Here is a 26,771-nt window from a genome sequence, read left to right on the forward strand (position 1 = left end):
ACCATTTCCGACATGTATCCTGTTCTATATGTTAATGGTTTTGTTGGTGTTAGCTGTTACTAGAGATTACCGAGCTGAGTTACAGTGTGTTGTGGCAAAGACATCCTTTTTTAGTGGCTTGTGGCAAATGTCACCTTTTTTCGTCCGCCGGCAAATTTTGCCTTATTAGAAGCAAGAATCTTTTGACCGTCTATAGCATACAGTCATATAGATGAAGAACACATTTCCTATCACGCTTTCTTGGAGATCTCTTGGATCACCAAAATTCTAGCCTTATGTATGGTGGCAAGGAGCAGGCAGACATGCTCCTCCAGCTCGTCAGTAAGCCTCCTGGAGCTCGAGCAGCTCCTCCTCAGCTCGTTCACCATCTCAAGCACCGAGCTCCTCTCGCCCGATCTTTCCTCGCAGCACCTCGCCATGGCGTTCTCCCGCTCGATGCCATCGGAGAGCCGCACCACGAGGTTGCTCACCGTGTCAAGGTCCTGGCCGAGAACGTAAGTCCCCTTCGCCGCGGTGTCGAGCTGCTCCTGCAGCCGCAGCAAGGACATGCAGGTCTTGCTGGACCCCTTCTCTTTCCTAGCCTTCCCAGCAATCCTCCTTTTGAGCGCGATCGGCAAGAGCCCCGCGGCTGCCGCCCCGATCAGGACGCCGAAGAACAGCCGGTGCGACGCCGCGCCGATGGCGGCCGCAGACGCCCCGCCGCACGCCATGACGAGGAAGGCACGCGAGAGCTTCTTGAACGCCTTCACGATCTTGAGCTTCCTCCCTAATCTCCGGTGGCTCGATCTGATGCTCTGGAGTATGGAGGAGTACTTGTCGTGGATCTGCCTGAAGTTGCTCCGAGTTGTGGTGCAGAAAGGGTTGCTTGTGACAGGGAAAGACTTGAGTGCAAGGGGAGCACTCGCACTAGTACTGGCCGTGCTGTCTGTGATGCTTGCAAGGAAGCTGTCCATCGACTGGTAGTTGCTTTGGGTGTCCTTGATGTTCCGGAGCAGCTGCCTGCAGATCTCAATGGCCTCCGTGCTTGCGTCGAAGTAATCGGCCATTGCGCGCTCGATCTCTGAAGATGTTCTTCGGTGCACCATGATGTTATGAAGCACCGGAGGGATGAGGTCCTTCTGGGTCTCAAGAAGAGCTTCCATTTCTTCCTCAGATTGGTATTTCTTGAACAAGAAGCGCGCATTGGATTGAGTGCGCAGCATGCTGCTGTACTCCTGCTCTATGTCTAGCAGGGCTGCCTGAGCATGCGCCGGCATATTCATCTCCATTAATACCTCCGCAAAGCACACGAATTCTCAGCTGATGTGTAGAACTGTACTGGAGTGCCTCAGAACTGCTGCTTCTTTGCTTGCACTGACTTCGAATGGACCTCACCTCATCGGCCCAGGCTTTATATGCGAGCACCATAGCTGATAGAAGTCATGTCATTTGTCCTGATCCTAAGGTTCAGGCGGTTTTCAGCCGCGTTCTTGCTTGACCGACGTGCTCCTGCACTCCACATCGGTCGGTATGTTTGGCTCTTTCCTTGGTGATTTGCTGCTGTGATCGGGAGAGAATTTTTGCGACAGTTCAGGTACTGAGTACGCGTGTTTCCGGAAACAGCTTCAGTTCTGATGGCTGTGGCCTGCACCAATGCTAGGTTCTTGAGTGTATCATTGCTTCTTCAGAAGAGTCCATGAGATGGCCTGAAACCCAAGGAATTTGGTGAGGTACGGACTTACAGATTATGGCTGGTTCACGTGAAAAATATGAAACAAACCGATGGATTAGATGTTCCAGAAACTTACTAACTAAATTGGAGCGCAAGAGCTTCATGATTATTTAAATCTTCATATGATTTGAGGGAAAAACACTTCTGACTGAAAGTAGAGGTTTTTGTTGTTGCGAGCGGGAAAACTTTCTCTGCTTTTAAAAAATTGGGCCCCAGAAGAAATATGTAAACAGTTAACTTTTTTTGAATTTATATTTCAATTTCCTGGAGTGGCTATCCACATGTGTCGCCTAAATTTTTATATCAAAAATTCAAATTCAAAATTGATCATTTGACTGGTTTATGGAACCGCTGAAGACTGAAGGGAGTTAGAAGGGATCGAGGGAGCGAAATCTACTTCTACCATAAGTGGATACAGAATACCTTAGTTGTGAACCATGCATGCGAAGAACATAGCCTGAACGTGACAGAAATTAGAGTTTATTGGCTCCTAGTAGCTTTTCGTAACTGACTGGTTCCAGCAACCCGTTTAGTTCTAGGCGGTGGAACTTAGCCAACACTAGAAAAGTACTCTTCTTGCTTGCACAGGAGGAGCATCTCCCTTGTGCACTGATCACAAAAACAAACAAGAATTCCTCCCCAATAGAAAGCTTGTCATCGTGGTTCAATGCATGTCGTGACATGTATATCCCCTATGCATATCTTCTAGAATTAAGCATGCACTTTTGTAGCACATGTAAAGCCTGAATTGTAAAACTCTTGCAATATACAAGCATGCATCACATGTGTGTCATTACAAACCTGAATTTCCTGCATGTCAATATGTGATAAGGGCCCTCAATTTCACTCGATCCGTCTGGTTCTCGTGTTCCTTGTGTAACATTAGGTGGCCAAAATTGAACCACATCGTATCAGCGTGCAATCTTTCGTAAATGTTTTTTATAAATAGTAGTCCATCAATCCCAGCTTTGGTGCCTTTGATTGCATTCATCCTTGGACCTGTAATACCGTGCTAACGCATACTACACCTGATGAACACATTAGTTCTAATTATTATATTATCACTCAAAATTACTAAAATCACAAATAACGGCTTATAGGGGCCATTTTCACTGCGACATGTATTCTTCCTTCTTTTATTTTCATTGTTTCCATTTTTCTTTTCTTTGTTTTATTTGGTAGTTTTTTTGTTTTTCCTTCCATCAACTTTTCCTTTCTTTGTTATATTTTGCCATGCCACATGTCTCCATCATGTTTACTAAAAATAGATTTACTCATACAGATTTCCCTTAGCCTTTTCCTTGCTTGTTTCTAAACAAAATTTTCTCCATGTAATGCATACGAATAAGTTTTTATCTAGATTATGTGAGTTAATCTTACTTCAACATGTTTTAGCAAAAAAATTATTTGGTCATTTTATAATAAAACTTAGTTGAATTAATTGTTCTAAAAACATATTTTGAACATGTTTCATTGGAGAAGTTGAGCGAAAAAATTACATGTATAAGTCTAGAAAAGTTTCTCCTAAGAAATTATCCTAACAACATTCTCATAAAATCATTGAGAAGTTGCACTAACTAATTGTATAAAGAAGTTATGTATAAAAGTTGTGCGATTGGAAGCTCTCTTGACAACATTCTCAGGTAAGTTAAGCTGAAAATTTATAATGAGAAGTTGCCCGAAGAACCAAAGTTATAATGAAAATTTATAACGAGGGTGGATGCGGTGAGGCTGGCGCTACGCGGCCACTGACCCCGTCTTCAGCCGGCACGGCGAGCTGTACGTGGTGTCGTACGTGCGGCGCGACATGCTCATGATCGAGAACCAGCTGCCGCTGCTCGTCCTCCAGCGGCTCGTCACCTTCCTGCACGGCGCGTCAGCCGCGGTACGTTACGTTCGTCTCGGAGTCGAATCGAATCGCAAAATCCATGCGTTTCGATGTGCTCGAACTGATTTCGTGAACGAATTGACACCTCTGCTGCAGACCGACGACGCGATCAACAACATGGTGCTGGATTTCGTGAAGCTGAACCACGACTCGCCGGCGGTCACCGGCGGCGGCCTGGCGCTCCACGCCCTGGACGTCTGCCACCGGAGCCTGCTCCACGGCCCTCCCCGGCCGTCCCGCACAGGGCCGCTGGACGAGTTCGTCCCCTCGGCGACGGAGCTCCACCAGGCGGGGGTCCGTTTCCGCCCGAGCCGGACACGGACGACGCGCAGCTGCTGCCTCCACGACATCCGCTTCCACCACGGCGTGCTCCACATCCCGGAGCTCGCCGTCGACGACACCACGGGGCACAAGCTCCTGAGCCTGATGGCGTTCGAGCAGTTGCACGCGGGGCGGCGCGCCAATAACGAGGTGACGGCGTACGTGTTCTTCATGGACAACGTGATCAAGTCGGCGGCGGACGCGCGGCTGCTGTCCGCCGCCGGCGTGCTCCGGAACGGCCTCGGCAGCGACAAGGCGGTGGCGGAGATGTTCACCCGGCTGGCGACCGAGGCCGTGCTGGACCGGCGCAGCAGGCTCCACGACGTGCACGCCGCCGTCAACGCCTACCGCGGGGCGCGGTGGAACGAGTGGCGCGCCAGCCTCGTCCTGAACCACGCCGGGAACCCGTGGGCGATCATCTCCCTCGCCGTCGCCTTCGTCCTCCTCGTCCTCACCGTCGTGCAGACCGTCTACACCGTTCTGCCGTACCTCGACCAGAAGCAACAACAGACGGTGGCCGCCGGCGCCGGCATTGGCTTGCTCCAGGAACTGTGAATTCAAGTGGCAGCGAGCAGCAGGCGAGCTAACCACCTTTGCCACCGGGGTCACTGAGCCCCGACAAAATCCCGTGAATCCCAAGGAAAACTATGTTCACTATCATTGGTAATCACATCGTGCAAGAGTGATAACCCCGTTGGCCTTCACGGTATGTTTCGCCCACCAGCCAATGAGGTGTCATTGTGTTGGGCTGGTGGCCCAGCCAACAAGGTGTCGTTGTATGCATGTTAAGGGTAATGCTATGTTGGTCAGTTACCCCATCTACACTGTATTTTCCTCCGGGCACTTTCTCTCACGCTATCTAGAGTTACTACTATCTTAAAACAATTACCCTATATTAGTCATTAGTGGAATATATTTCTTCTTGGTTTGAAATGTTTTTTCTTCAGCCAGAACATTTTGATTTCTAAGAAATATTTTTTTATGACTTAATAGTGGAACAATTCTGCAACATTATTGGAATATTTTTATTTGGGACAATTTTTCCATTCAGCCAGAACATTTTAATTTTTCTTCAAAATATTTTTTATTAGAAGTTCTTTTTTCCTTAATTATAAGATCGGATTTTTTTGGCAAAAGACGGTAATGAAGCAGGTGCTCACATACACATACGCACACTAAACTCCCGATATGTCTTGAGATTGATAGGCACTTTGTTCCGTTGACTACCTATGAATCAATAGTGCCATTAAACTCCTCAAATAAATTCAGATAATATATATACCTGTACTGAGTGGATGACAGAAAATCGGAGTGCAAGTTCAACCACATTTCCAGAACTTGTGCTTGCTTATTAAACAATCAATCGTGCATGATCTCTTCATCTTAGCTAAACTAAGTCAATAGCAAACGACTTTAAGGCATAGTGAAAATGTAAAAAAGATTAATAGAATTTTTATGGCACCATCAATTTATTATCGCTACTAAAATATACCTAGGTGATTTATATACAAAAGCTGGCTATTATTTTTTTGTCTTTTTGGAGGACCATTATTTTTTTGTTGATTTCACTGAGCCGTGCTTTCTTTGACCGTTTGGTTGTTGGGAAGCGTTTTTGGTTGCTTCATGACATGGGCCTGCTAATTAGTTTGCTCTTTTTTGTTTTCATAATAAGAAAATATTTATTATTTTTTTCTACGTTTGTAAGTTGCTGGGTTGTTTTTGTTCCTGGGCTTTGGTTTTCCTTTTGGCCCAGTTTGTGTGTTGTTGTTTTCATTTTCATTCCTTTTCATTTTTCCTTTTTGATTTTTAATTCGTGTAGAATTTAACCCTACCGATCTCAATATGTTATTCTCACGGTTACAATGAAATTTATGTAACTATTATATGTAGAGTTAGTGCAAAACAATAACCAATACTTGGGTGCTCTTAAACCATTTTACCCGTGCAGTACAAGCCACGTAAATTCACATTATTCGAGTACAGATCAGAACATCTCGACAGAAAAATATACATAAGATGATCCAGTACACAGACACAAAGCAAATAAAGCGCGGCGGCCGGATGCGCACGCTTATTACTCAAGGCTTGATTTGCAGTTGATACGGGAACACCGAGGATCCAGATCGAGTTCCTAGGTGCAGATATCAGTCCAAATCAAGGCCTGACGCACACGAATCGAAAGAGAAGAATCAAGCAGTGGCGATGAGATGCTTCGGGCAAACATGGTTTCAGTTGTGGCCGTGCTTCTTGGCGTCCTTCTTCTCGTGGCGCTCGTGGAAGGCGTAGCCAGCGGAGCCCACGGCGGCGACGGCGGCCACCTCCTCCTTGATCCGGTGGCCGTGCTCGTTCTCGGGGTCCTTCTTGGCCTTGTGCTTCTCATGCTGCAGTCACACGCAGGAACAGATGCATATGCAAATCAAGAGCTGAATCATGCGTGGATATACATGCAGTTCAAAGAAATTAATTGGATTACTGCTGACCAGAGCGTATGCGCCGGCGGCAATGGCACCAAGGCCGCCGAGCTGCTCCATGTGCTTGTGGTGCTTCTCCTTCTTCTCGTAGTCGACCTCGCCGGAGCTCTCCTCCTCCTTGTGGTGGTGGAACAGGTGGTGGTGGTGCTTCTCCTCGGCCATGACTTGCTTGTCAAAGAAAGATCCAAATATATGTTTCTCTGCAAAGTTATCAGGGGGGAGATGATCGTCGGCTTCTTGGATGGAGAAACTGTGGTGCCTAATGGCCAGCATTTATAGGGTGGGAATGGATGATGCAATGACATAACTACCCCTGCAACTATTCATCAATCACCATCCCTCTAGTAAGAGGGCATTTGAGGGAGTGCAGAAGCTAAGAATATACAGCGGGAAGGAAAAACTTCACACCAGTTACACGTTTATGTTTGGTTGGGAGTCAAAGGTGAAGTGAGATAGGGTCATTCCTCTTTTGAGGATGAGATACTATCCTAATACTCCCTTCGTCCGAAATTATAGATCGATTTGTTTTTTAGATGTATAGATATTATTATGCATCTAGATATAGGGTATATCTATGTGTATAGCAAAGTATATGAATCTAATAAAGTTAAAATGGAGTAGTTGTTTGGTTAGGGTGATGGGGAGGGATTGCATGGACACCATTTTCGTCTCGTTAGCTGTGAGGTTCCGTTGTCAGCCACTTAGACTTGTGGGGCCCAGCTGTCAGCTACTAAGAAGCAGAGGCCAGCCATGAAAGCCTTAAAACCAAGTGAGAGCATGATTTTGAGCAGTAACTAGAGGGGAATCCAAACCCGGAGAATCCCAAGGCTTGTATTTTCACGCTAATTGCGCAATAGAATACACATCTGTAATACACTATTTTAAATAGAAAGAGCTATGTCACGCTGATAGAAGGAGCTATTGTAATGCACATCTGTAATAATTAGTTTCACGATAAATCTAGTTACATCATCAATTTTTATGATTTTTGTATCATGGTCAAAGTTAAAATAACTTTAAAGTACTTATTTTGTGTATGGAGGGAGTACCATGCACATCGGTGAAAATAACTTCCATTTTCTATCAAGAAGACTGTGTCATATATTTCGGATGTTTGAATGCTCTCTGGCTTCTCACCAGAAGTGATTTACAAAATTCTTCTTTGTCAATGGTGATTTGTGTCGTTGGACATGATTTATGATCTTCTACTCCTGTCCTTAGTGTTCCCGGTGTATGTTTTTTAGAAAAATGAATTGTCTCTGGCCTCTACGATCGCACATAGCCTAGTTTCTTAATATTCTCAGCTCGCAGGCTGATCACAAATAAGAAAGAAAAAATATGCAGTGGATAGGAGAAAATCAAAAGCTAAATCTATTATTTCTTCTCCATCCATTATTGGTAAAGATATTCAAGGCGATGACCTCCAACATCTTACTTGTGAAACAACCTGCATAATCTTTCCTTTGTTCCTAATAGGAACCACAATCGCAGTCAATAAGCTAATTTTCTAAAAACAACCTGCATAAAAAAAGGTAAACAGTTTTTTTCTCGAGCACTGGTGATGTTTTTACGCGGTCGCGTTGGAGCCTGTCAAGTGAAAGTTTGGAGGAGTTCGGCTTCCAAGTTGTGGGCGAGCTTGAAACTAAAATGTTGAGGAAAAAAAAAACTGTGCTCGATTCTCTCATGTAGTGACGTGAAGCCTAGGCCGTGTTTAGTTGGGGAATTTGGGAGGTGCAAAATTACTGTTACAGCACTGTAGCACACTGTAGCGTTTCGTTTGTATTTGTGAATTATTGTCCAAATATTGACTAATTAGGCTCAAAAGATTCGTCTCGCAAAGTACAACAAAACTGTGCAATTAGTTTTTAATTTCATCTACATTTAGTACTCCATGCATGTACCGCAAGTTTGATGTGATGGGGAATCTTCTTTTTGCATAGTGTCAAAGTTGGGAGTTGGGAGTAACTAAACATGGCCCTAATTAGCAGTAGGGTAATAAACGCTATTAGCGCTGCAGCTGCAAGCGAGAGCAAACAAAACACCTTTCGAGTACGAATGTACGATGCTGCCCTTGATCGAACAGGTGACCCGTCGACCGCGATGGGCTTTGGATCCCGCATCGCTGGCTGGCCTTGGCCCAGCTCATCAGTCGTGTTTCCACGGGAACACTTGGACGACGGGAACTCGTGACCGATCTTGTGCAGGTGGTTGGTCGCTGCTCATCATCCTCCCCTGAATCAAGCAGGGAGGTGACAACGATGAGCAGGGTGCACGCCAATGGGCGTACTCCTTGATGACTTGTAGGTCCTGATGATTGATTTTTTTTTTATTATCATTTCCCTTCTTCAGCGTGTGATTAGTCAGCACCACACACTTGGCAATCCAATCCACAGGTGGCTGCGGCCAGGTGGCGGTCTAAATGCTCTGCGTGCGGTGCACCGGTGGCCGTCGGCGTCGGACGACGGCGACGCCGCGTGGCAATATTGTCTTGGATCGGTTAGTTTGGATGGAAAATCTCCCAGGTTCCTTAGCATAGCAGGTAAGGAAGGCATGGTCGCATGGAGGCAAACGACGTGCCAACCTGCCGGTTATGTTCGCTTTCGCGGGCTCACGTTCTCCTGAGGACGGCCGGGGTGTGCCGGATCGTACAGGAAAAAAGCTAGGCCGCTCGGTTCTTTGCCACGGGGAGTCTGGCTGGATGCTATCCTATATCGGAGCCTGTATGGGAGTGGCGAGTTGGGCTGAGAACTCTTTCGGGACGGGGCGTCACTGCTTAAGCACTGGGTACATAAACAAACAAGCATCTTCCAAATGAAATCATGAAATGAGTTTTGGTCCATTTTCTTTCCAAAGGTACGCTCTAACTCATGCACGAGGAATGAAGTAGTTTATTAGCATGACAAGACTCAAACGTGGACGAAATTAGCAAGTACGCTCCAACTGAAGCATGAGGAATCAAGTAGTTTACTAGCAAGACAAAGCGTAGGAAATACAAGGAGAGATGTATCGGGACTCTCAAAAGAAAATTGAAGTATGAGGTTATCATGCTATAATTCCTTCAAAATACGTATCGGGACTTTCTTCTAAAAAAAATCCATCAAAATGTGGTCCATATTCATTTCACACTTAAATTTCAGACAACGTGCATAGAAATAAACACTCCCATAGGATTGGCCTCAGTTCTCCATTTTGCACTTAAAATTACTACTTTGCTGTTTGCTAAAAAAAAAGGCGTTATTATATTATCTGCCGCGTCATTTTACACATCGCCCCAAGCTCATAAGTCATAAGAAGCGAAACAGTAGCTAGGCAGCACACGTGTCAGTTTGATAATCAAACGTACGGATGAAGAAGCATTTTATTCCCGAAGTCTCGGTTACAAAGTCAAGTGCAAAACACGTACATGCATACCACGTAGAAAACGACGTAGAGAAATGCACATGCAGACACACCAACGCACTCTGGCAGCATGCACCACAGCATCGGCATGCAGCCACATCAGCAACCACAGTCACACGACACACACACACGGACACACGGAGCCGTACGCGCGAAATTAAACTCCCGGCTCTTCAATTTATTCCCCTGCTGCATGCAAAGCATACTGCTGGCACTGCTGCAGGAGCGTCGTCGATCAGCTAGCCGAAGAAGTGGTGCTTCTTCTTCCCCTCGCCGCGGCCGTCCTCCTCCTCCTCGGCGTCCTCCGCGGCCTCCTTGGCCTCCTTTTTGCCGTGGTGCTCGTGGAACGCGTACCCGCCGCTGCCCAGCGCCGCCGCCGCCGCCACGCCCTCCTCGATCTTGTGCCGGTGCGCGTTCTCCGGGTCCTTCTTCGCCTGGTGCTTCTCGTACTGCACCCACACGATATCGATACGCATGCATCGATCGTCAGAAGAAAAAAAAACATGTCGTCGGTGCGAGAGTTGCCAATAAAATTGATTAAAGAGCGTGACGGACCAAGGCGAAGGCGCCGGCGGCGAGGGCGCCCATCTCGCCGAGGTGCTCCTTGTGCTTGTGCTCCTTCTCCTCCTTCCTGTACGTCTCCGAGTCGTCCCGGGAGGAGCCGTACTCATCGTCGCCGGACTTTTTGTTGTACTCGTCGTCGCCGGACTTTTTGTTGTACTCGTCGTCGCCGGAGGACCTGTTGTACCCGCCGCCGCCGCTGTTGTAGTCGTCGGAGCCCGACTTGTTGTACCCGCCGGCGCCGCTGCGGCCGTAGTCGTCGGTGCCGGACTTGTTGTAGCCGCCCTCGTAGTCGTCCGTGCCGCCGCGGCGGCCGGTGTACCCGTCGCCGCCGCTGCGGCCGTAGTCGTCGCCGCCGGACTTGTTGTACCCGTCGCCGTAGCCGCCGTCGCCGCCCGACTTGTTGTAGCCGCCTTCGCCGCGGCCGTAGTCGTCGCCGCCGGACCTGTTGTAGCCGCCCTCGTAGTCTTCGCCGGCGCCGGACCTGCCGTAGCCGCTGCGGCCGTACTCGTCAGCCATCTCGATCGCGTTCGTTACTTGTCACGTTCAGGAGTTTGTTTTCAGTACAGAAGAGTAAGCTGTGGTTGCAGTTGCGCTGTGCCTCCAGGTACACAGCAATGGCGAAGCATTTATAGAAGGGAGCGGCGATCTCCGAGCTGGGCCGTGACTCGTGGTTAATACGCTGCACACGTCTTAGTGAAATACTGAAATCTGACAGGTAGTTGGGAATTCTAGTTGATTTGGCTTAATCTCGAAGTGCAGATATTTTTTGCAGACAGGAACTAGTTGGCTAGTTGCTTGCATGTCGACATCATCTGGTTGGGCCACGACTAATAATGGATGGATGAGGGTTTATTCCCTGAAATCCGAATCAATCCGAGCCTCAGAGATTACTTGCTCAGGATGCCATGCCATTCAGGATTAACATGGAAAAATGGTTTTGTTTCAGTTCAGAATACAGAACAAAACATGAGCCAGAAGTTCGGGAAGAGAATTTTTCGAAGTGCATAGCATTTTCCAACAGCTAAATTTTTCATAAATCAGAACAAAGTCACTCTCGTCCAGTTTGCTCTGGCATTTCCGTGCTCTGATAAAGTGAAATAACTAGATAAAATTTGTCTATTCACATCATCGCATTGGGACTAAGTTCTGAACGAGACCGGTGGATCTGTAAGTCATCACACCGTTCGTTACCTGAAGTCCTGAACGAGACTAAGTTCTGCACCCAAAGTTCTTTACTTTATCTGAAATGTGAAGGCGCCTTGTGTATCTGTGCCCGCATTAGACTACTAGTATTACTAGTATTAGTTGAGTGAAATTGCTGTTGTCTGAAGTCACGTACACCTCATCGTGTGGGATAGCATCTATGAGTTCCTCCTTTGAGAAAGGAGATTCAAGGTCGTGCCAACAGAGCACGGGCATGTTTGCATGCTGAAGATAGCCAGCTTGGCACTATAATTTCTTGGGCATCTCTAGGTAAGGGTATTGTTCTAGCCACGGTTTAGTATGCCAAACTTGTTCCCATGTAGGCATAGGTCTCACATGTCATAGACGTACACTAGAGTGGTGATAAGATTCCCTTAATTAGGCATGACTAATAAGTTGTGATGTTGTTTTTCCTCGCCACCCGGCTTTAATTAGATGAACTTGGCAGACTTCTTTTACATGCATACTTTGACAACCTAGAGGTTGTAGACATGCATGTGACGCATCCCCTAACTTGACTATGACGAGTGGACTATTTTGTGTTTCAGTCTTTAAGAATACAGAACGAGATGCAGAATCGTGTTACGTTGCATCTTTCTTTAGGGCAAATCTCAAGAGGTTTTATTGATTATACTATGACCAGGATTACAGTTCCTGAGATGGTTACCATACATCGTCTGCCAACTTGGAATACTACAACCAGACAAGGTAAAAACAGGAGTGTTCAGTGAAGAGAATATGAAAAAGAATAAATTACAAAACCCTGCCTATCTAGCTCTTGGATTTCATGCCATAAGCCTTAAGCCCACAATCCAGGTCGTCTGTCTTTTAGAACAAAATACATAATTGATTGTGTTGTGTGTTCCATAATACTCTACTTATTACTACATAGCAAAATAAGTGTTGTTTGTTTCAGTGTAGAGAGCAAAAAAAAAACAAAGGAGAATATGCCTCGCCTACTACGAGTCGCTGGATCGGAGCTTCTGCACCGACAGCGCAGATTAAAAGCCATCGTTTATCACGCCCGGATCATGTGAAATGACTAGATATTCCTCAATCGAGTCGATCGGGTAGATGGAGGCAGGGCCACGTTACCGCACCGGAGCCCCAACCTTTACCTGATTTTTTCTTATGAAAACCTTTACCTGATTAAGGTTAAGACTAATTTCTGGACCCCCAAAACGGTCTTATTTGTTCTGGACGCTAGCACGCCATGTGTTGTATAACTGTATAAACTGTCGTTACTCAACTGAAACAATCGTAGAAACCACGTGGTACCCTGTGATAGCTAAGGTGTCGTCGTCGTCGTCCATGGACCATGGCTCAGTACAGCATGTTGTCTCTTCCAAGTGGCGCCTTTTCATTCATCGACGATCGCACTCCCAGCAATCAGACGGCCTGCGTACCGTAGCTCTACACGTGCGTATGCTACTATGCTACTACCGCTTGCCAAAAACCTTACGTGACCGGTTGTCGGCAGAGGTCGACGGAGGCGGATGAGGGGAGAAGAACCTCATGGCCGATGGGAAAGACAGCTTCGCGGTCGAGTCCATCATCTGCCTGTGTCCAAGTCGGATCGACCTCGATGCCGGCAGGCCGGCCAACTTGCATGCTCGACCTGGCAAGTATACGCGGCTAGGAACCAGCGGCGTCTCCGCGTCCGATCTGGAGCGAGAGATCTTCTGTGTGAGATTGCATTATTGTTTTTTTTTGAGAGAGATTGCATTATTGTTTTGAGAGAGGATATGAGGGAAAGTTTATTAAAAAAAAGATATGAGGGAAAACGAGGGCCATTCGTTCAGCAGCAGGGTCACGCGTCGTGCTCTGTTTTGGCGCGAGGTTCCCCTGCAAGTTGCAGAGCAAGTGTTCGGCCGGCGCTATCTGGATGGAGCCGATAATCGATGGCGCCCCCGGCCCCGGCCCCGTCCCTCGCCGCCGTGGCCGAAGTGGACGGTTGCCCCGTGGGCGGCTAGCACGGCCGGCGCGGCGAGTTAATGCGACCGCGCCCGTCGGTTGCGTGGTGTCAAGCGCCGTGTCGGCCGGGGCAGTCGCCGGGCGCCGGCCCAGCTCGCGCGCAGTGTCGGCAAGCCGCGTGCGGCGCCGTGTCCGTGTGTGGTCGTGTAGCAGCGCTTGCTGATCTGAACGCACTTGTCTGCTGGAAGAATACGCCAACTGTCCCTTGTCTCTACGGTGCGGTCCTACGTGGCTATTACGTCGACTAGCGTCGACTTGCTCTGCCAGCAGCTCGCGGCCGTTCTCGACAAAGTAACCGCTTTCAGTGAGTTAAGGGCGCTTTCAGTGATCTGAACCCCTTCGGTTCAGCTGCATTATTTGCTCGTACCGACAATCGACAGTGGATACACGACGACGTTCAACGACGAACCACATACCCATCAATGGATGGGATGGTCCTTATTTTCGTGATTTTTTAGGAGCGATACTGTTCCTCGTGTTACACTAGCCATACATACAATATGTCCAGATACATTTGAAATGAAAATGAAGGAAGTATAAACTTAAAAATATCAAAACGACCTACAAATTAAGATAAGATGGAGTGAGTAGTTTCAAAGCTATGATTATTACGTTCAACCATTACCATCCCAAATTTAACCAAACATAACTATCCCATATTTAACCGAACATAACTAGCTCGACACATACACGCCCACAGAACTGGCGATCTTGACGCTCTGAGTAACTGCAGTGGTTGGATGTGAGCATCAGAGTAAGAATGGCAGCTGCCATCGGAGGACACAATTTGCGGAGTTATTATAAGTCTGATGCCAGTGTTCATTTGTCCACATCAGAGTGTGACTCCAAATTTGGTTGAGCAAGCATACCAGGAACACTTATACAAGCATAGCAAACTTTAGTATTAATGTATATTTACGCACGTACAGACAAAGCAGGATTACATATTGCGCATGCCAAAGCACGGCTGTGCAAGACGTAGACTACTACAGATATACACACCCCAGGCCCGAGCATATAACACTGAGAATCACCTCCATAGTAAAGACTTCAAGATGGGATCAACTATGCATACAGCACATACAATCCCATTCTGCAGACAATGGAGCGGTAATACTCAGATATGTATGATCTCGATCGACAACACACTTATTCCTTTCCTTGGAAGCTTCTAGTAGTCGTCGGTGTTGTTCCTGCCCGACCTACTCATCGGAGCCGGACTTGTTGTAGCCTCCGCTGTAGTCATCGGTTCCTGACTTGCTGCTGCGGCCATAGTCATCGCCGCTGGACTTGTTGTAGCCTCCGTCATAGTTGTCCGTGCTAGACTTGTTGTAGCCACCGCTGCCATAGTTGTCAGTGTTGGAGGTGTTCTTACCGCTGCCATAGTCGTCGGTGCTCGACTTGTTGTAGCCGCTGCCGCCGTAGCCATCAGTGCTGGAGTTCTTGTAGCCACCATCATAGTCGTCGGAGCTTGGCTTCTTGTATTCGTCGCTGGTGGTGGACTTGCTGTATCCACCACTGCCACTATAGTCATCGGTGCCAGATTTGTTGTAGTCGCTGCTTAGGTCATTGGACTTGTAGCCACCATCGTTTCTGTAGTCGTCGGTGCTGGACTTGTTGTAGCCACCCCCGCTACTGTAGTCGTCAGTGCTGGACTTGTTGTAGCCGCCACCCCCGCTACTGTAGTCGTCGGTGCTGGACTTGTTGTAGCCACCGCTGCCATAGTCGTCAGTGTTGGAGGTGTTCTTACCGCTGCCATAGTCGTCGGTTCTCGACTTGTTGTAGCCGCTTCCGCTGTAGCCATCAGTGCTGGAGTTCTTGTAGCTACCATCATAGTCGTCGGAGCTTGGCTTCTTGTATTCATCGCTGGTGGTGGATTTAGTGTATCCACCACTGCCACTGTAATCATCGGTGCCAGATTTGTTGTAGTCGCTGCTTAGATCATTGGACTTGTAGCTACCATTGTTTCCGTAGTTGCCGGTGCTGGACTTGTTGTAGCCACCCTCGCTACTGTAGTCGTCCGTGCTGGACTTGTAGCCGCCACCCCCGCTACCGTAGTCATCGGTGCTGGACTTGTTGTAGCCACCAGCGTTACCGTAGTCGTTGGTGCTGGACTTGCTGTAGCCACCTTCGTCAACACTGGTGCTTCTGTAGCTGCTGCGATCATACTCATCAGCCATTTTAAGTTGTGAAGTAAAATATCACAAAAATAAATTGTATGCTCAGTTCTGTGCATCCATGGAGCATGGGGTAGTAGGTATTTATAGCAGAGAACTAGATATGCAGGAGGTTTGAAAGCATCAATAGCAATCTGAAATACGGGTGGCTAATATGATGGACATTAAACGGTGAAAGCAGCTCATTTGTTGTCTAGGTGGAGATCTTTCTGTGCTCCTCGAGAAAAGACAACTGGACCTGGAGCAATGCCATATGACCGCAAAGAGAAAAAGGATTTTGATCCATCAATACGTTTCAACCCTGAAAGATAGCCAATGCACCACATAAGTGTTTTTTATGTAAGCCAAACCACGTATAAATGTTGTCTGACGGAAACACACATGGAAAATCACATCTTTTCTTAAACACCAACTGAACTTACTCTGTTTCCACATCTATATGAGTATCAAATCTATGTTAGTTGATCAGTAAATAAGAATATCCCGAATAGACCAATGGATACTCACATCATGCACAAGTGGATACAGCTGTAAGAAATTACTTAATTCAAATTAGAAAAAAACATTTAGGATTTGAACACAAATTAATCAGCAGGTTTTTATAGTTTCACAACAATAAAATATGTCCATAATTCTACGAATCATGTCATTAGGACAACACAGTGTTAACTGTGAAAACTTAAAGAGTCATAAAAACAAGGAAACTATGCACCACTCATATAACAGAACCATGCTATGAGATGAAAATAGCACAAAATGCTGAATACCATCTAGAGGTTTTGCAGCATGGTGCAACGTTGCATCCAAAACCAAGATCTGAACAGGATTTTTTCTAGTTTTTTATCATAACCACTAGCTTAAAATAAATAGGGCCCAACTGTGAATAGGTAGGCCAGCCCATTAATGATGTTTAATTTGCTAGTGGTCAGGTCAGGGTTAGCAGCGTCTAGCAGCAATACAAGCAAAGAAAAATACTAAAGCATATTCCTACAATTATTTGTCACCAGAACCTGTCACTACTATTCTGATAATTAATACACCAATTCAACTTGCTATAGCAAACATCTGTTTCTCAGTGAAAAGGGTTGGAACGTTTGTAGTTGCCTGCATAAAACATGCAGTTAGAGGCTTGCAGGTACAGTTGAGTTCTGAATTGCCTACTTACCTTTAAGTAACTTGACATAGTTGATCTGAAAATGAGTAACTATAAAGATAAAGGAGCAATTGCAAGGCCTGAAATTAGCCATTCATTTGTTTACATATTTCTCCAGTTCGCTTGGAAAAATGGTGATCCCTGTAGATAAGACAAAATCTGGGTAAAAGGTAATTGCAAATAGAAAAGAAAGAAAATTCTGATCAGACCAAAATTCACATCAGGAAAAACAAAGAAGCGAAAGATAATACACAATCATACAACTCACTAGAAATTAGAAAACCCACAATTTTCATTCATCTGTAAGGGTCTGAGCCTCTGAGGGTGTTACAATTTGCAAGTATGAATGAGATCATTTTGTCTAGTGGAGTTGAATGAGATGTCTTTGTTTTATTCATAGCATGGAACTGTCAGCATGTGACTTAAGTATGAAACATAATTTTTGCTTTTACTTGTTGATAGAGTTGCCAGGATGAGGAAATGCTTTCTATCAGGTCCAGTTTTGCAAACCCACCATCCCACCCAACCCTGAAAATCCCATCCACAGAGAAGGAATCCTGTCCTTCATCAAACAAGCAGAGCTATTTGTTTTCAGTTCATTGAACCAAGACATAATTGCCCAAAAGTATTGCTAATTATTTTCCGTCACTACAGTCTTGTAAAAAACTCTTGAATTATAGCTAGGCTACACCATTCTTCATGAGCAGCCAAAGACATGCAACATGTATAATTGTATCATAATGATTTGAGAGTATCTTCCAGACACAAATAGCTAGCTTTTTCTAGATGTTTAAACAAAATATTTTGCACCTTTGTTAAAACTGTCATGGCCCAGCTTCATAATGATTCCATTCATAACAAGAAGAATTTGCATCCTAACCAGAAAGCATATGCATCCTTTTTACATAATGAGAAAATAAATGTAAAACTGAACCAAGGATCGACCATTATGGAATGATAAACTAATTAGTCTCAGACAGTCTCAGAGCCCACTTTCAGATAAACTGCTACATAGATATATCAAAGGACAAATGTTAAGCAAAGCGAAACCACAGAAGTATGATGTTATCTGCTCCTATGAAACCCATCTTTAGCGGCTTTTCTTCATTAGAACAAAGAGAATGGTACAATGTAAATGACCCAACTTCCCAGTAGGAAAAAGTATATTACAGATAGACTGAGCTTTTGTTAAAAGAAACAATGGGATTAACCATAAACCATCTAGAAACTAAGATCAACAACCATTGATACTTGAAGCAGAGCATATCAAACATCAAACTATGGCAGATAATGACTACACACTTTACAAGAACAGAACTATGCCAACAAAGACAAGTCATGTGTAAATCAATACCTTCAAGTATATCTTTAGCAAGGTCTGCCAGATAATGTTGCGGGCCATAGCATATACTAGTGAGATATTTGCAATAGGTGACACAACAAATAGCCAAACTAAAAATGCACTCTTTCTGTTCCTTTGTGAAAGATGTAGGATCATGTGCAGAAAGATTGGCATAATTTTCCTCCGGAAGGAGAGGCTGGTGTATTGATGTTCCAAGCCAACTGAAATCTATAGGATTCTTGATCTTTTCCAGGCAGGGTAAACCTTGGACTAGAAATGACCAGCAATGAAACGACAAAGATAGCATTTGTTTGCCAAACCCTTCACAAGTTGATCTGAACTCATTATACTTCACTAAATCATGTTTTGCAGAACTTTCTGGACATGAAGGAAAGGTGAACTTAGCCGCAGATAAATACTGCCTCATCTCTCCCTTCATAGATTGAACAAGAAAAAACAATGACTGCCCAGCACCTATTAAAAAATGCGACAGTGGCATCATAAAGGAACATTCAGATAAGAACAGATGGTTCGTAGCTCCAGCAAGTACTAATGAATAAGCTGCTGCAGCTTTGGCCATTCTAAAAAGATCATCACTTTTTTCTCCATGCAAACTGCCTGTTTTTAAACTTAGGGCACGAAACCGGTAAGCAGAGGCAAGTGTCATGTAAGCAGTGAAACAGAGATGGTGAAGAGGGTGCAGTATATGTTTTCTCCCTCGAAGTTCCCCTTTCTGCAAATCTCTCATTAAGTTTTCAGAAAGCATGCTTTCAATCATATCACAACAAGCTTTGGCATCATCACCCAATGAGTATTCAGATATTGCTTGTTGCAAGTCATCATCCAAATCCTCAACTGTTGGAGCTGCAACAGCATCCTCTGGTTTATTTAAGTCCCTAGCATCACACTGATAGATAGTCACGGAGAGAAGTGGTCAAGACAGTTTGTTTTTTTTTGGGCAAAAAGTGTAAGTGTTGACAACTAGGAACATGTGCAATAAGCTAAAAATTCTAGTAAAAGTATAAAATGGGCTAAATAAAACATTGGTGTCACTAACTGGTGAAAGTATTATTAACTATTTTCAGAGAAATTTACAACACAGCAGCCAAGCTATGGAATTCAATGGCAGTTTGCTAACAGTTTCCATAACACTCCATGACAATGTGATTGGAAAGTTTTAATTGCTTGTGAACATAGTGCCAACAATAAAGGAAGCACATGAAAAATTGCAAATAAATTATGAGAATATTTTATCCCAGATTGCATTCTTACATTCAAAATAAGATCCACATAAGGTTCTGGTGATGCTATACAACGATTGCAAGAACAAATGAATTTATACTTTAACCACAGATCCGAATGCCTTGCTTCCTGGAAAGAGATGTTATGAGCATGACAAGATAAGTGAATAAAGAATGAAATGCAACCAGTAGAAAAACTTCTTTTCCTCTTTATTGACATTGTATGTTGGACCTCGGATTGGTAACTACTGATAATTTTAACCAAGCTTTACTAAAACAATTAATATGCATTAACTAATCATTAGTGGAAAACACTAGTGATGTGTATGCCAGCATACACCAAAACATCAAAAGAAAAAAGGCTAGCCCAAATTTTGTTTTCCTATGTGAAAGTGGGGAGAATTGGAAGACAAATTGACAACTTTGTTTTTGCACACGCAAAAGCCTTGTCTTTATAGAACAGATGCAAAGAAACATTAAATTTTACACCACATAGCAGGCCGAAGCGACTGCTATGAAGTTAAAGACGAATCTGGGAAAAATGCTTAAACTAGTATGCAACAAAGTTTAACATGACATGAGAATTTGCAAATGCAGAATACATTAGTAAGCAGGTATGATTGTTCAAGTCAATATATATCTTTTGCATCAGCAGTGCATGACTAATAAGAGCGCCATATCGAATATTAACAACAGTGGCTCACAAGAAACCACAATAACAAAATTGAGTAATAGTGTTATATGCTTGAATTGGTGAAATATCAGGTGCACAAGAGTAATACCGGTGAACATATGCACAAACTAAATCTCCTCCCTCGGATCCAATCTGAATGGCCCAAGTGACAGGTGGAAATCACCCCATCCCCTTGTCCACCTTTTAATTGGACAATCTAATTGGGCCCTATGTTAGCCCAAAAGGGATAAGAGAACTTCCACCTCCCATGTAGGCCTCTCAGATTAGGTTCAAGAAACATTATTGAGTTTGTGCATGTGTTCACCAATATACTCCTGTCCATCTGATATTTACCCTTGATAATTTTGTTAAACATGGAATAACAGCAGTCACCATATCAAAATGAATTAGTTACGGGCCACCAACGTTCTAAAATTAAGCACAAAAAGAATAATGTATGGCCATCTAAGAAACTAAATACCGGTGCAACTAAAAGTCACCCAAATAGCACACATTACAATGCATTGCACAAGTTAACCTTGATTAAATTCTTCAAAAGAATAATGTATGTTCATCTAATATTTGATCCTGAATATATGATAGTGACTGACTTAATGTGTTGGTAAATTGCAAATATGGGTTCAGCAAAATTCGACAAAAAGTACCTTGGTCTGGAGAAGATCAATGTATGTTACGCAAACTTCATCTCCCTTGATAATTGGTTTTGTGCAACGAACAACAACTCTGGGACCATATTTGCAGAGTGCTAGGAAATAATTAGTGAGAAAAAGTTTAGAATGATGCATTCATATATTGCAACATAGTCAAAAATAATGAAATACCTTTGGTAGAATTTGCTTCCTCATACTGCCAAGTATGCCACTGGAACCAATAACAAACGCAATGATTCAATGTACAATAATAAAGTAATAGCTCAAGTAAAGAAAATAAGTGCTTTCCTAGAAGCTAGAAACCATGCAGCCAAACTATTCAATTTTCATATAATTAGTATCTTTGCAAATACTTGGATCTAACGAACAAAAATAACAGAATTAGATCTTACTCAAAAGATACTTTCATGATACTTTATTTTATCTGGCTTTATGAATATATTACAACAGACTGATGGCTAAAGGTGTGTAAGGGATCCATGTCCAAAAGGACACTTACAGTGATGAGTGACCTGAGTATAAGCATTCGATTATATTCTCTTAGTATATGATGCAAGCAAAAGTTCATCAGGTACTAAACAAAATGGTAATCAGTTTCCTTTACCACATCAGCTGCAACTCCTTTGCTAGCAGGGACTGCCCATGATTTTGATTTGTGTGAAATACAGTCTTCATTCTTTGGAGCCAATACAAACCGGTACGAAGCATTGGGAAAGCAGCTATGGTTGAACCATGAGAAACTTGGGCCATACACAGAAATTCCCATTGCCATCCCTTCACTAAGCTGTACCTCAACACTATTTGTAATCACTGCCCATAATGCCATCCTCTCAACTTTAAGCCCATCGGAGAAGCTAACATAAGTCTCTGCCCTTGATTTTCTAGCAGATGACATCAATAAGCTCCCCTCCAATATCCTCTCAGCAATCTGTTCCCCTTCCTCCAGAGCTTCTTCAATTCCACTTGCTGAAAGTCCACCAATTCTACTGAAGCGGTTGATTTGATCAGATGAAACAAGACCGTGCATCTCAAGCGCATAAAGAAGGCGGAGTGCAGCACGCAAATCACTTGTTCCTTCAGTAACATAGTTAGGGGAGGCTCTCTTGAGGTGCTCCACAAAGAAGCAACATTCACCAGAAGAATAATGCACCAGTGAATCTGAGCTTAAGCACTCTGAGCAGCAGTATCGAACAGAGCAGCATGTAGTGCAAGACATGACACAGGGAGATTGTGGCGGTAATTCGCTGAAGCATGATGAGCAATGGGAGTGGAGGAACACGTCATGTAGGGCGATGGCGTATGGTGCGATTGCCCCAGTTAGGTCCTCCGACATGTTTACAGATTCCCGAGCCCTCATCTCCATTGCCATGCTTCGAAGCTTCCTGACCTGTTACGAGGTTCTGTCTGCAAATAGCATAAAAATGAAAACTTTAAACAAAGAACAGAACTTGGTATTTTCTTTATTTCTCTTTTTATTTCTCCTTTTGAAGTAAGTTGTTTCCACCTGAACATCAATCTTGTGCACTCACGCTTATCAGACTTAATTCAGGCCCAACAACTTGAGAAGATAGCCCAATGCTTATCAAAAGTGAACTACTTGATGTCTTGATCCAAAAGTAAGCTAACTACGCTACCTGATGCAGTGATGCTACAACCACCCCAAACACGCGTAAAATAAATTCCAACTTTTTTCCTCCAAAATCCATAGATTCAGCGAAAGAGGAACTGAAGCAAACTAGATCAGGCAAACCACTACAGCATCTATAAGCAGCGGTTGTGTACCAAAAACTGATAAATGCACAGCTGATTTTTGTCCCAATCCACCAATGGCGTCGCTAACTAACTTAGGTCTAGAAACACCAAACCCTTTCCCTAACTAACTTGGGAGAGGCTCTACTTGCCTTTGATCGAACGCAGCACCAGCACCGTCCACGGACGAGTCTGCGACGGAGGCGGATGTCAGGATGTGTAGAGGAGAGAGGAGAGGGACCAAGGTAGCGGCGGCCGCAACCCCCTTTTCGGCCGCAGACTAGCAGTCTCGTTGGAGAGACAGAGACGAGAGAAGATGGGCCGCGAGAGAAGCTAGGCCACAGCCCACATCTAAATTTCAGAGAAGCTGGGCCACAGCCCGTCTAATTTCTATTATTTGTACGGCCCATCTAGTCCTGGTCATGAATAAACTAGGCCCGACGAGCCCGTCCATGATCTGGGCTGGATGTGATCCTCGCAGCCACAACACTAACAATATATCTAAATTCAAAAACACAAATGTGCAGCAAATTCAAATCAAAATTTGATATATAAACACATATATTACTTTAGAATGTTGACATTAATTTGGCAGGGGCCGCGCGAACGCGTACCCCCTCTTCCACAAATTATGACGTCCACTCTCCCGTTTAGGAAGATGGTAAGCCAATGCTCCTCCCAAGTGCAATGGAGGCCATTGATTTAGGCCATAGCTCTTCTTGATCGGCTATCGACCCCGTCCAGGTAAGTGAGTTTGAAGGTGCCCCTTGGTATTGCTTTATTGCTCCCCAGCATCTTCTCCCGGTTTCGTTAGCCGATGCGGTACTATTGCGTCCGCTAAACCGGTGGTCTGCGCCTTGTACTAATTGCGCGGTCAGGACTCATGGTGTTCGTATTGGACAAGGCCTATATCTGCAACTCTGTCAAGGCCCAAGCTATCCCGGCCCGGACGAGCAGCACAAGGGGCCGTTCTGTCCGGCCCAGGTAGAAATTTGTGAGTGAACCTAGCCAACCCACACGGCCGCATTTTTTTTTATGTGCTTTTAGTCTCTTTATAAACAAGTTTCCAGCAACAAAGACGTGCAATCTCAACCTACAGAAACCAACGGTACAGCACAGGAAAATTCAGCTAACTTCCAGATTCAGGGGCTTCCAACAAAACTTCAAATCAACCGTCGCTGGTCATTGTGAAAGCAATGAGAACGCAGGACAAGGTGAAGATGATCGTCCCTGCGGCGAAGGCCAGGATAGCCCTCTGGGAGAAACCCTGCTTTTCCTGGCCAGCCAGCTCGACGTCTTTTAGCAGGCCCCTGCTTGTCCGAGTCCTTGGCGGCATGGACCAGCCTGCTCTGGACCTCATCAAGCTTGGCCAGACATCTGGCTCGGCTGGCATCTCAGACGGACCAGATGAAGCCCGTCATCCTCCACAGCAGGACGCCTACGTAGATCGCCACGATGCAGTCCACGCTGTAGTGGTGTCGCTCACGTATCTCCCTCTGCGCGCTGTGCAGGACGAGGAGCCATATCGCGACGGAGATCCAGCCCCCATATGCTTCCTGTGAGCGTGAAACAGATGGAAATGGAGTTGGCTTGACTTGAAATTTAGAAGTGGTTAATATGATATGTGAGGAAAGGTAGTAGACAGATCAGAATGAATTGGTGGCCTTTGAAAGGTAGTTTGGTTTCTAATACAAGAGGACATATGGAAAGCGTAGCACATACCGTCCATGCCATTGCAGTAAGAACAGCAACAAGCATGTGTCCACTGTACATAAGGTCATTGCAACCACCACTAGCTTTCTTCAACAGATGGTACCATGATGGACCTTCTCCAGGAATCGGTCTCAAAATATCTACCAGGAAGCTCATCCGTCCCCAGTCAGGCCTATATTCATCTGGATAAGCTTGAACAGCAGCTGTAAAAGTATATAAGAATACTTTAGTCTCCACCACCGTACAAAACTGAATAACTGATATACCTGTTAGGTGATATGACAAATGAACTAACCATATGCCATGTCATGAGTTATGACTCTACGAATAGCATTTGAATCAGAAGCATATGGAACATAATATTTTTGTGCCCAAGGATGAGGATGCTGAGGTATTTGATAACGAGCTGCAGCACACCATGGTCTTGCAGATGGAAGAATAGTAGCAATGAATGTTATTGTCCAAAGAAAACGACCAATTGCCATAGTGAACATATATCTTGTGGCTATACCAAGACCAGGAGCTTTGATGCAGTCAAACAGAACTGAGAACCCCAGCATGATAAACAACATCAAATAATGGTGAAGAGTGATAACATGAGCTGAGTAGATTGACAATGCTTTGAGGGAGCTTCTCGTTCAGTGATAGAAGCAGCCATTGACCAGTGTCAGGAAGCGGTGCAGCAGATCTGTTAAAACCAGCAGACTTTAGTTTACAAGAATTTGTGTAGATTTAGAATTCAAGTATGTATATGTGGACCAGGAGTGAGTGCACACAACTAAACTACATAGAGAAGGTCGAAGTTGAAAAAGGCAGTATTGCTACTGTCTCCTTATCAGTGGGAAGCCAAGCTCTGTCCTCTTGGGGTCCTCTTGAGTGGAGCTCTTATCTGACTAGAAAGTCATTCAAAACTTTATCGAAGAACCAGCGTTTATCGAAGAAGCCAGTTTATAACCCCTAAACAAAATAGGAAGAGGAGTACTTCACTATACAGAGGCTGGGTTGTGTTCACAAAGTATCATAAATGCAATAATAAATTACAATTAGATGTAAACCATGGCCAAATAAACTAGTAAATGTGAGAATCCCATCAAAACAGAGTTGTCTGAATTTATTACATGTATTATTGCTAGCATAGGACTAAACTGTGTTGGGTTAGATTTTGAGAGCAATGCATATGCCTAAGGAATCTACTAAGCCCCAACCTCAAGTGATGATTATGCCTTCCTTACCCACTAAACTTCTTGATGCTCCTAGTATATCCCAAAGATAATTGATGCTTTACTTGGACTTTAATCATTTTAGAGTGACAATTGCCGTTAAATCAGAACAGGATCAAGCAGTCAGTTATCACACACTCACAATATCAGCAGACTTAATCTAGCTAGTCAATAGCAACAATGAATCAACAACGTTCCATTTAAACAATTGCACAGACGCCTGTCACCACGAATGCTACTTTCTGCTGCAATCAGCCTATTGATGTGTAATCCTAGACAATATTTTGAGCACGTTATCTTCTATACCAATACTTTGAGCAGTTTAAATCTCAGCCTCGCAGCTTCAACTATTTCGCACACTCACTAACAAAACCCCCTAAAGCTCGCCAATACAAGCAAAACTCTGCAAGATCACACCATATTTCCACGAATAACTCTAAACCCGTATGTTTCAACACGACCTACCAAAACAAAGTTTGCAGCTCAAAAGCTAAAATCTCTCCGAAATCCAGCGAGCCTTGGCCCCCAAAGCACCTCAATAGGTGAGGAAAACGATGACACGCCGGCTGCGCCCCGGTTCCCCAGAAAGACAAGAAGCACCGACCTGTGCCACTGGAGCCCCATTACGGCGGAGACGAAGCGGACGGAGATGGCTTCGCAGAGGAAGGCGGCGAGCATGAAGGCGATGGATCCCAGGAAGGGCAGCGCGGCGCGCAGCTCGGCGGACAAGTGGCGATAGAACGGGGCGCGCGCGGCCGCCGCCAGCGCCAGCGCCGCCCAGAGCGCAGGCTGCAGCCGGTCGTGCCACGCCGGCGAGAGGTCCACGCCCACGTACGCCAGCACCGCGATGCCCAGCCCGCCGAAGTCGAGGAGCCGCCGGGTCGAGGCCTGCGGCGGCTTCGGCCTCGGTGCCCTCGCCTTCGCCATGGCCGGATCGCCCGCGAGGGTCTTCGAGAGGTCACTTGGTCTGGTCATGGACTGGTGTCTAGGCACGCGAGTGGGTCTGATTTATCCTCCCAAATTATGTACGTAGATTCTAATTCATTTTATTAATTTTTTGAAAATAAACCAAAATATATATAAAATATATATAGGGCCTGGACTTATAAGCCAGCTGAAAAGTTGAAACGACTAATTTACTATGAGAGAAAAGTACTGTTCAGTAGCTGATAAGCTGAAGCGAACAGGGCTATAACTTCATCCCTGTTAGTGACCGGACACCGGAGCGGGGGACGCTCAAAGCTAGGAGCACCGACCTCCGAGTGCTATGTTGGGCTTGGGTGGGCTCGGGCCCGAGCCTA

The 26,771-nt window shown here is 45.0% G+C and overlaps 7 protein-coding genes across 11 annotated transcripts; 1 reads left to right on the plus strand and 6 right to left on the minus strand.

Moving 5' to 3' along the window:
- Positions 1-230: 230 nt before the first annotated feature.
- Positions 231-1,268, minus strand: LOC101761976 (putative UPF0496 protein 2). Its single transcript, XM_022828517.1, has one exon. The coding sequence runs from the start codon at positions 1,266-1,268 to the stop codon at positions 231-233; it is 1,038 nt and encodes a 345-aa protein (XP_022684252.1).
- Positions 1,269-3,518: 2,250 nt separating this feature from the next.
- Positions 3,519-4,475, plus strand: LOC101762392 (UPF0481 protein At3g47200). The gene is made up of 2 exons (XM_004977933.1): positions 3,519-3,596; positions 3,696-4,475. The coding sequence occupies exons 1-2, from the start codon at positions 3,519-3,521 to the stop codon at positions 4,473-4,475; spliced, it is 858 nt and encodes a 285-aa protein (XP_004977990.1).
- Positions 4,476-5,820: 1,345 nt separating this feature from the next.
- Positions 5,821-6,649, minus strand: LOC101785036 (abscisic stress-ripening protein 3). The gene is made up of 2 exons (XM_012847207.3): positions 6,401-6,649; positions 5,821-6,301 (listed from the first exon to the last, which is right to left on the minus strand). The coding sequence occupies exons 1-2, from the start codon at positions 6,551-6,553 to the stop codon at positions 6,149-6,151; spliced, it is 306 nt and encodes a 101-aa protein (XP_012702661.1). The 5' UTR covers positions 6,554-6,649; the 3' UTR covers positions 5,821-6,148.
- A 3,067-nt stretch (positions 6,650-9,716) lies between these two features.
- LOC105914856 (protein argonaute 18) lies at positions 9,717-10,967 on the minus strand. Its single transcript, XM_012847886.3, has 2 exons — positions 10,346-10,967; positions 9,717-10,239 (listed from the first exon to the last, which is right to left on the minus strand). Exons 1-2 carry the CDS (start codon positions 10,868-10,870, stop codon positions 10,030-10,032), a joined length of 735 nt encoding a protein of 244 aa, XP_012703340.1. The 5' UTR covers positions 10,871-10,967; the 3' UTR covers positions 9,717-10,029.
- Positions 10,968-14,733: 3,766 nt separating this feature from the next.
- On the minus strand, positions 14,734-15,711 carry LOC101762791 (stress protein DDR48-like). The gene has a single exon (XM_004977934.1). The coding sequence runs from the start codon at positions 15,709-15,711 to the stop codon at positions 14,734-14,736; it is 978 nt and encodes a 325-aa protein (XP_004977991.1).
- A 159-nt stretch (positions 15,712-15,870) lies between these two features.
- LOC101763199 (protein SET DOMAIN GROUP 41) lies at positions 15,871-22,832 on the minus strand. 5 transcript variants are annotated; one of them, XM_022828147.1, is made up of 9 exons: positions 22,690-22,832; positions 21,393-22,192; positions 20,960-20,999; positions 20,783-20,883; positions 19,476-19,574; positions 18,216-19,110; positions 16,874-17,002; positions 16,131-16,236; positions 15,871-16,009 (listed from the first exon to the last, which is right to left on the minus strand). In XM_022828147.1, exons 2-7 carry the CDS (start codon positions 22,155-22,157, stop codon positions 16,956-16,958), a joined length of 1,947 nt encoding a protein of 648 aa, XP_022683882.1. In that variant the 5' UTR covers positions 22,158-22,192; positions 22,690-22,832; the 3' UTR covers positions 15,871-16,009; positions 16,131-16,236; positions 16,874-16,955. The 5 variants fall into 5 exon arrangements, with proteins under 5 accessions (XP_022683882.1, XP_022683881.1, XP_012703216.1 ...); XM_022828146.1 differs by having other exon boundaries at positions 16,131-17,002; XM_012847762.2 differs by lacking the exon at positions 16,131-16,236 and having other exon boundaries at positions 15,874-16,009.
- Positions 22,833-23,536: 704 nt separating this feature from the next.
- Positions 23,537-26,452, minus strand: LOC101785442. Its single transcript, XM_022827904.1, is given in 6 exon segments — positions 23,537-23,853; positions 23,855-24,093; positions 24,260-24,453; positions 24,546-24,853; positions 24,855-24,938; positions 26,075-26,452. Coding segments are annotated over 6 exon segments (1,344 nt in total). The 5' UTR covers positions 26,446-26,452; the 3' UTR covers positions 23,537-23,705.
- Positions 26,453-26,771: the final 319 nt, after the last annotated feature.

The sequence above is a fragment of the Setaria italica genome, chromosome VII (assembly GCF_000263155.2).
Source record: "Setaria italica strain Yugu1 chromosome VII, Setaria_italica_v2.0, whole genome shotgun sequence".
NCBI lineage: Eukaryota > Viridiplantae > Streptophyta > Magnoliopsida > Poales > Poaceae > Setaria > Setaria italica.

What these genes read in the sequence shown, in the direction of transcription:
- LOC101761976 (XM_022828517.1), bottom strand. Translation starts at nt 1,268, where the DNA reads ATGGAGATGAATATGCCGGCGCATGCTCAGGCAGCCCTGCTAGACATA.
- LOC101762392 (XM_004977933.1), top strand. Translation starts at nt 3,519, where the DNA reads ATGCTCATGATCGAGAACCAGCTGCCGCTGCTCGTCCTCCAGCGGCTC. An exon ending in TGCACGGCGCGTCAGCCGCG is followed by an intron (nt 3,597 to 3,695) that starts GTACGTTACGTT and finishes CCTCTGCTGCAG; the next exon opens with ACCGACGACGCGATCAACAA.
- LOC101785036 (XM_012847207.3), bottom strand. Translation starts at nt 6,553, where the DNA reads ATGGCCGAGGAGAAGCACCACCACCACCTGTTCCACCACCACAAGGAG. An exon ending in CCGCCGGCGCATACGCTCTG is followed by an intron (nt 6,302 to 6,400) that starts GTCAGCAGTAAT and finishes GTGTGACTGCAG; the next exon opens with CATGAGAAGCACAAGGCCAA.
- LOC105914856 (XM_012847886.3), bottom strand. Translation starts at nt 10,870, where the DNA reads ATGGCTGACGAGTACGGCCGCAGCGGCTACGGCAGGTCCGGCGCCGGC. An exon ending in CCGCCGGCGCCTTCGCCTTG is followed by an intron (nt 10,240 to 10,345) that starts GTCCGTCACGCT and finishes GTGTGGGTGCAG; the next exon opens with TACGAGAAGCACCAGGCGAA.
- LOC101762791 (XM_004977934.1), bottom strand. Translation starts at nt 15,711, where the DNA reads ATGGCTGATGAGTATGATCGCAGCAGCTACAGAAGCACCAGTGTTGAC.
- LOC101763199 (XM_022828147.1), bottom strand. Translation starts at nt 22,157, where the DNA reads ATGGCAATGGAGATGAGGGCTCGGGAATCTGTAAACATGTCGGAGGAC. An exon ending in AAGGAGTTGCAGCTGATGTG is followed by an intron (nt 21,000 to 21,392) that starts GTAAAGGAAACT and finishes TATTGGTTCCAG; the next exon opens with TGGCATACTTGGCAGTATGA. An exon ending in GGAAGCAAATTCTACCAAAG is followed by an intron (nt 20,884 to 20,959) that starts GTATTTCATTAT and finishes ATTATTTCCTAG; the next exon opens with CACTCTGCAAATATGGTCCC.